At 48.3% G+C, this 8,591-nt stretch overlaps 1 protein-coding gene across 2 annotated transcripts in view; it reads right to left on the bottom strand.

The window, feature by feature from the left end:
• Hif3a (hypoxia inducible factor 3 subunit alpha) overlaps positions 1 to 8,591 on the bottom strand; it is a 29,421-nt gene continuing 20,830 nt past the window's right edge. For both annotated transcript variants that reach the window (XM_028779535.1, XM_028779534.1), the window contains 3 exons: positions 7,350 to 7,461; positions 5,808 to 5,889; positions 1 to 4,340 (listed from right to left, as the gene is read on the bottom strand). In XM_028779535.1, coding sequence (XP_028635368.1) covers positions 4,243 to 4,340; positions 5,808 to 5,889; positions 7,350 to 7,461 — 292 coding nt within the window. In that variant the 3' untranslated portion in view covers positions 1 to 4,242. The remainder of the gene's footprint in view (positions 4,341 to 5,807; positions 5,890 to 7,349; positions 7,462 to 8,591) is intronic.

The raw sequence follows: 8,591 nt of genomic DNA on the forward strand, positions 1-8,591 counted from the left end.
TCTTTGGTGCCTATAAAGGCGAGGTCTTTATGGTAGTTGTGGAGACACTTGTGGGTGTCTGAGCTAAGCATGGCTGGGCCATGTCCTTCCCTCTCTCCTAGACCACAACACCCACGAAGGGAGAGAGAATTCAGGCCCTTTCTCCTGTAGCACCTGAACAGGCCACCTCTTGACAAGACAAACTGAATAGTGCCTTCCCAAGAGGGGCGAATTAAAGTAGAGATGGGAGCCTTTTCCTGTGGAAGACCAGAGTAGCACCATTGTAGAAGGGGAGCTGGGGGTTAGGAAGATGCATAGCTGGTGGGAGACAGCTGAGGGGTCCTGCCCTCTTTCCCCACCCCAAGATATGCAGATAGGGTTGTGCGTGTGCCGGTGTGCGGCTGGATTATGGAGCCCCTAGGAAGGAGAAGGAGCCCCAGGTCCCTAGATACCTGGAGTAGAGTTAAGGTTAAATGCATGCCTGGAGGCTTGGGGTGGGGTATGAAAGAGGTTCCAGGGTAGAAAATTTTTAGGGCTATGAGACAGGAGAGGCTTGAGCATGTGGGATGAAAAGACTTGAGGGCTAAGAACTGAGACAAGTTCAGTGAGGGCTGGATAGCCCAGACAGAGCTAGACGGATTAGGTTTGGACCCAAGGAGTCAAGGGGTGCGAGATCTTGGATCAAAGAAATCTACAGAGTGAGTTCTAGATTCTATAACAAGAAACATTTGAAGGTTGCATTCTACAGCCTGAGGAAGTAGGATCAGAAGCCAGGGACAATTGGAAAGTAGGAGGCCTAGAACCCCAGGGATTCAGAGTGACACAATCAGAAAAAGCCTAAGACAGGGTTGTATCTTAGCTGGTAGAGTGCTTGCCATAGTCATGCACAAAGCTGGGTTCATCCCTGGCACCACCAAAGCCAGCATGCTGCTGAACACTTGTAATTGTAGTGTTTGAGAGGTGAAAGGTAGAGAGTCACAAGTTCAAGGTCATCTCTGGTCAATAAGGATTTTAGGATCTCAAAATCTAGAATCAGGAGTTGGGGTTCTAAGGTTTAGAACTAGAGAAATATATAAGGCAAGATATTAGATGATATTTTCAAGCCATGTTCTAGACTCAGGGGTACTTTGAGTCATAAGATCTGAAGTAAAGAGGACTTGACAGTTGTGGAGCCTAGAACCAAAGGAACTCATGGGATAAGGTTTAGAAGCAGAAGACATTTATAGAGGCAGGGTGTAGCTCAGTTGTATAGTATTTGCCTAGCATGTATGAGGCTCGGGTTCAATCCCCAACACCACATAAAACTGGGCATATCTGTAATCCCAGCACTTGGGAGGTGGGTGAAGGGGTATCACTGGTTCAGGATCATTTGACTATATAGCAATTTTATGGTCAATGAGTTTGAGACACTGTTTAAAAACAGTAACAAACCCCAGAAGATATATGTCCTTTGCTTTTGTTGTTGTTGTTTGTTTTGTTCTGTTTTGTTGTTTTTGAGACAGGGTTTCTCCTCTTACCCCTGGAGTCCTGAAACCTGCTCTATAGATCAGCAGGCCTCAAATTTAAAAAGATTTGCCTTCTTCTGTCTCCCAAGTGCTGGGATCAAAGATGTGTACCACCACTGCCCACCTTGATATTTGACGCTCAGTAATAGGCAGATCACCAGGTCTTCTGAGAACAGAGGATCCTGGAAGTTTTGAGGTCTAGAGTTTGCATAATCTAAAACATGGATAATGATTGAAGGTAATGAAATCTGGAACCCAAGAGAATGGGCACATGGCATCTGGCTCCAGAAGGAACAGATCCAAGTTCAAGACATGAAACTCACTTTGCTCTTCCTCACTGGAGGAAAGCAATTCTTGAATTCTCAAGTGCAGAGAACAATAGAGTCGGAACCAAAATGATCTAGAAATGATGTCTGGATTTGAAACCAAATATCTTACAGATCGGGAAGACTGGAACTAATAAGAAGCTTGGAGTTGGGGGATCCAGAAGCAAGAAGAAATTGTCAATTTTAAGATTAGCTGAAGATAGTCTCAAAGATCTGTAATTCCCAGCTACTTGGGAGACTGAGGCAGGAGGATCATGAGTTCAAGGCCTGCATAGGTTTACAGACTTGTGTCCAAGGTTAGTCTGTGCAATCAATAAAGATCCTGTCTCAAAATAAGACATAAGAAAGGACTGGGGATACAGCTCAGGGGTAGAGTGCTTACCTAGCATGTACAAGCTCTTGGGTTTAATCCTTCCTACTGCACACATCAATGGTCTGCAATGGGAGGGAGCAGAGGGCCTGAGAACCAGAGGATTTTTAAGAAGGGGCCTAGAAACAGAGGAAATGACAGAATAAGTCTTGAAGCCAGAGGATTCTTGGTGGTTGTAGGCTTTAGATCCAGAGAGCCTTACAGATTATGTAATTCAAACCCTGCTTTAGCCCAAGAAAGAACTAAAGACTATGAGATGTGGAAGTAGAGGGGTTGGAAGAAACTGAGGTCTGTAGCAGACCATGATGCTATCTAGAACCGGGGGGAAGCCAATGATAGCACAGTCTAGAACCAGAAGAGTCAATGATAGCACAGTCTAGAACCAGGGGAGTCAATGATAGCACAGTCTAGAACCAGGGAGTGCCAGAGAAGGCTAGTGGTCATATAGTTTGGAACCGATGTAGATCAGAGGCAGCATAACCTAGAATCAAAGGTCATAGGCTGTTCTGGAACTGTAGTTCTCAACCTGTGGGCTGTGATCATTTTGGGGATCACTTATCAGATACCCTGTGTATCAGATATTTACATTATGATTCATAACAGAAGAAAAATTACAGTTACAAGTAACAATGAAATAATTTTATAGTCTGAGGTCACCACCACATGAGGAACTGTATTAAAGGGTTATGACATTAGGAAAGTTGAGAACCACTGGTCTAGAACCACAGGAGACCAGAGGGCCTGTGGTATAGAATCAGAGAAAAGGCCAGAAAAGTAGCATGGTCTAGAACCACAGCAGAGCCATAAGGCATGCAATCTAGAGTCAGGTAAAAGACTGGAGAATGTACAGACTAGAACCAGAGAAGGTCAGAAGTTGCACAGTCTAGAGCCAAAGAAGGCAGGAATAACACAGTTTAGAACCATGGAGGCCAGAGACCACAGTGTCTAGAACAAGGGAAGGGCAGAGGTTATGAGCCTCAAACTAGAGGAGACCACTGGTGGTGCAGTCTAGAGGCAATGAAGCTCACAGGCTTCACAGTCTAGAAACATAAAAAGAGAAGTATGGAGTCAGAAAGCCAGGGAAAAGCCCTGGGATTATATGTTTTAGAACGAGGAACTAGAAAGTCTAGAATCAGAGAACTCACAGACCTCTAGAACCAGAGAAGGTCCAAGGGCATATGATCTAGAACAAAGACCAGGAGCTGCATGGACTAGATGCAAGGAAGAGAGAAAGTGATATAGCCTAGGTCCAGAGAAGACCAGAGGTCATACAGTCTACAGACGGTAAAGGCGAGAGCCAAGGATTCAAGATCCAGAGAAGGCCAGAGACTATGAGTCTGTGGAGTGGAGGAAGCTGCTGGTTCCCCCTAATATAGGAAGATCACAAATGAAGTCATCATTCAGGCAGGGTCAGGGGCCAGCAGGAAGTCAGGAGCAGAAGGGACAAGCAGAGCTGGGGGGCAGCTTGGAAGGCTAAGACTTCGTAAGTTGCTTGAGGCGAGATCTGACCTAGAGTCTCCCCACATTTGCCACAGAAGAGGAGGAAGACCAGAGTCCCATCCCGCAATTGCTGTGGGTCTGTGCATGCAGAGTGACTGAATGCCCTGCTGTGAAAAGGACAAAGTAAAGCTGATAGAAGAGGAACAGGGGGAAAACAAAACAAAACAAAACAAAACAAAACAAAACACCAAAACCCATGATTACAGTTGCCTAATCTCCACGGGGTCAGGATCAGAGATGGATCCCTGATTCTTCCAACCCCTCATCCTCCCAAATAAAGCAAAGAGAGTCAGAGAAAGGGGTAGTGAGGTATGGAGAACTAAGGAAGTCCTGAGAGGAGGTGGGGGGGGGTCACACACCCCTCCCAGAGGTCACTGAGCTGAGAACACCCAAGAAGCCTCCGACTGGGGGAAGGCAGAAGGTTGGGGGGCTGAGGTAGGACTGTGGCTGGCTGGGGGGCGCACTCAGAGGAGAGAGGCCCCATCCTGGGTGTAGGCTGCTGGTGTGGAGTGTGGCTGAGTCCTTTCTGGGGTAGAAGAAGAGGGCTGAGAGGAAGGCTGGCTCAGTGGGTCTGGGCCAAGCCTGCTGCTGGTGGGAAGAGGTTCCTGGGCTGGATAGTTTCCTCATGCTGGTAGAGAGAGAGCAGCGAGGGAGCTAGGCCTGCAGAGAAAGGGAAGGTGAATCAGCAGAGAACCGGCACCCATGATGTACTTGCATCTAAAGCAGGGAGACAGGCTGGCAAGATGGCTCAGTGGGTACAGCTGTTTGCTGCAAACCTTGACAATCCGAGTTTGAGCCCTAGAAGCCGTAGATTGGAAGGGAAGAACAGACCACTGGGTTTGATCCCCAGGACCCACCTGAGGCTCCAAGAGAAGCCAAAGCTTTTGGTAGCTGCAGGGAAGAGCACCATAAAAAGGCAAACAAGCCTAAAGGCTGCAGAGCCAGCACTGCCCCACCCTGCAGCCACAAGAGGAAGTGTTTCTTGAACACTTACTACTAACAATTCTTGGGTGAATTCTGCCCATGCAGCATCCCCACAATTCATGTCTCCAAACAGGTTCTCAAGGTAAAACTGTAGTCATTGACTCCACTGACAGGTAGAGGAGCGGAGGCTTCACAAGCAGCCGTCCCCAAACCACACGGCTGGGAGTTACCGTGTGGAGTTACTTTAACCTGGTCAAGCCCTGAAGTGGAGCTGCATCTGGGTCCAGGAGACCTCGGCTTCCACTACAAGGGGTAGCCTAGGAGACCTCGGCTTCCACTACAAGGGGTAGCCTTCATAAGTTCTTCCCCTTCCTTAGCATCTCTCTTTCTCTCCTCAGGGCTCAGGAGAAGAGGAAAGGGTTGTGGGCACCTTCTGCATTGGACGTTTTACATCAACTTAACACAAGCAAGAGTCATCTCAGAGGAGAGAGCCTCAACTCCTTAAGACTGGGCTGTAGAGCCGGGCGGTGGTGGCGCACGCCTTTAATCCCAGCACTTGGGAGGCAGAGGCAGGCAGATTTCTGAGTTCAAGGCCAGCCTGGTCTACATAGTGAGTTCCAGGACAGCCAGAACTACATAGAGAAACCCTGTCTCGAAAAAACCAAAACCAAACAAAACCAAAACCAAAACAAAAAACCAAAACAAAACAAAACAAAAAGACTGGGCTGTAGGCAAGCCTGTAGGGCATTTTCTTAATTAGTGATTGATGAAGGAGAGCCCCGCCCACTGTGGGTGGAGCTATCCCTGGGCTAGTGGTTCTGGGTTCTATAAGAAAGCAGGCTGAGCAGACCAGGGGGAGTAAGCCAGTAAGCAGCACCCTTCCATGGCCTCTGCCTCAGCTCCTGCCTCCAGGTTCCTGCCCTGCTTGAGTTCCTGTTCTGACTCCCCTCAGTGATGGCCTACAATGTGGAAGTAAAATAAATCCTTTCCTTTCCAACTTGCTTTTGGTCATGGTGTTTCATCACAGAGAAAAATAACCCTAACTAAGAGACCCTCCCTCCCTCCCTCCCTCCCTCCCTCCCTCCCTGCCTCCCTCCCTCCCTCCCTCCCCTAAGGTACTTCCATTCTTCTTTCAGTTATTTACGGAACCATCCAGGGAGGAAGAGGCCTGACGTTTCTGTATACCCAGGCTTTAGGACTCACCCAAGGGCTCACGTGAATCCAGGAGTGGGGCTCTGGGATCCTGCTGGTTCCCTGGGAGTTGTCGACCTTGCAGAAGGAAACTCTGGGGAGTTTGGGAGACAGAGTTGTCATCAACACCATTAACACCGCTCTCAGGACCACAAGCATCATCATCAGCCACAAACAGCCATTAGCACCACCATCATCCTATCAGCTCTGTCAGCATTTCAACACCATCATCAACACCGTCGCCATCATCGGCCTCACCACCAGCGGCAGCAACACCCTCACCATTATTAGAATCAACATCAACAGCGTCTTTATCATCATCATCATTATCATCATCATCATCATCATCAGTGTCTGACAAGGCAGTATGGTGCAGTGGTTAATTGGAGTCTGGTAAGTACTAGTCCTTTGCGAGACTTTGGGATAAATCAGTGTTCTGGACATCCTCTGGGTGGTCCTTCCTCCTTTCTCCACCTCCATGCTCCAGGAGGCTGACCACACTGCTGTGCAATTTTGCCGTGTTTTCTTGCTGGACTCAGCAGACCCTTGTGAGGAGGAAGGCAGTCATCTAGCCGCTTTCCCACTGAGGTGCTTCGGGTTGGCTGTGTCCCACTCTGGAAGGTGTTAGCCCTTAATGGCTGGGGCAGTGCTGGGTGCTACAGCAGCTCTGTTGACTGCAAATACTGTACTCACGCCACCAACAGTCCTGCTGTTAAATTCTTCTCAGCACCCCATCTAAGTGTGCTGTCTAGACTGACGGATAATGCTCCTTTACTTCTGTGTGACTGTCCCACCATAATGATATGGACTATTATTAAAGACTACGGAAGTACACTCAGGAGGACTGTATAAGTTAATCTTGTACTTTAGTGCAGCAGTAAATGTGAGCTGTTGATATTATTAGTCACACCCTTCATATTCAAACAGTTCTTGCAGACTATGGAGCAGAGAAGCCCTGTAGGAGATAGGCATTACACAGAGGGATTATGGAAGTCATCCAACCCAGGGTAGCTTTAAGGAATAAACCACATTTTGCTGTTGTGCACAATAGATATATTTTTCTCGCTTTGTCTTTTGAGATAGGGTCTCACCACTATCTCACTAGATAGTTCAGGCTGACCTCCATCTGATCATCCTCCTGCCTTAGTCTCCCTAGGGCTGGGGTTTGGGCCATGGCCCCCACACTTGGCTCCTGTATTTATTCTAAACACTACAGTGGCACTCCTGATCTGAGGCTGTTCTCACTTTGGAGGGGGACCATGGAAGGAGAGAAGATTCCTCCTCATCCGATGAGCCGCTTCACTGCCCTTGGCCTACTTCATGTCTCTTTCTGGCACTAGGTGTGTGTTTGCAAAGGCATTTCATGCCCCTCAGCTGACCGGGAGGATCAACATCCTGTCTCTAGCTGGACCATTGATCTTCAATCTGACCTTCAGCCAGCCCCTGGCTTTCTCTGGTTTTCCCATCTATAGAACAGGAGGTTTTACATCTGCTAGGTTCAGAGGATTGGAGAATACCCTCCCTCCCACACACAACCGGAATCTTTAAGCCTACCAGGCTGAGCGGAGGCAGCAGGAGGCTTCCAGGTTCTAGTCTTGGGGACCGCTTGGGGGGCTTCGTTTCCAGCAGCTCCAACCCTTTGTCCTCTGAGCTCTGGGCCAAGGCCCTGTAGGGAAATAGGCAAGATTCTCAAACTACAGCAAGCCTGGGCAAATGTGGGTACTGGTGCTGGAAGCTGATGCCCTTCCCACACAATGCTTACACACATGCCTACCAGACTATTCATCCACCCACTGAGCATCCTCTCATTCATCTGCACTGTGACCTACTAGTTTCCACACAATGAGCCTTCATCTGTCTTCTCCCCTGACTCCTGTCTATCCATTCGTCGATCAACCCATTCCATCCCCCACCTGCTCATTCATTCTATTCACCTATCCACTCACCCATCTGTCTACTCATTCATTCATTCATGAATATATCCTCATTCATGAATATATCCATTCATTCATGCATGCATATATTCATTCATACCTAAATTCATTCATTCACTTATTCATCTACCACGCTCCTCTTATCCATGCATTTATACTTCCATCCATCTATTGATTAATCTACCCCTTAAAGATCCATCCATCCATCCATCCATCCATCCACCCATCCATCTACTGAGCTTTCCGTTTATCCATTTATCCTTCTATCCACCTACCTAGTCATCCATCTAACTGCCCATTCATCCTCCAGCCACCATCCACTCATCCACTGATTTTTAATCTACCCATTTATCCATTCATTCATTTACCTACCCACCTACCCACCACTAATTTTTCTCCATTTCTCTATTTACCCATCCATCCACCTCCCGACAATGGCAATGTAGTTCAGCACTAGAGAACCTACCTAGAACTCATTAGTGACGGTGCTGGGAATATGACTCTGTAGTTGAGCGCCTACCTAGAGTTCCCTAGTTAGGGGCTGAGCTATGTGAACTTAAACATATGACTGAATCTCTCTTTAACTGATAGATTCTAGAGAAGCACTCTACCACTAAGCCACGCCCCCAGCCCCTCACTGGGGGATTCTAGGCAGGGGCCCTACCACTGAGCCACGCCCCCAGCCCATCACTGGGGGATTCTAGGCGGGGCTCTACCACTGAGCCACGCCCCCAGCCCCTTACTGGGGGATTCTAGGCAGGGCTCTACCGCTGAGCCACGCCCCCAGCCCCTCACTGGAGGATTCTAGGCAGGGCTCTACCGCTGAGCCACGCCCCCAGCCCCTCACTGGGGGATTCTAGGC

Source organism: Grammomys surdaster, unplaced genomic scaffold (genome assembly GCF_004785775.1).
Source record: "Grammomys surdaster isolate TR1022 unplaced genomic scaffold, NIH_TR_1.0 354, whole genome shotgun sequence".
NCBI classification, from domain to species: Eukaryota; Metazoa; Chordata; class Mammalia; order Rodentia; family Muridae; genus Grammomys; species Grammomys surdaster.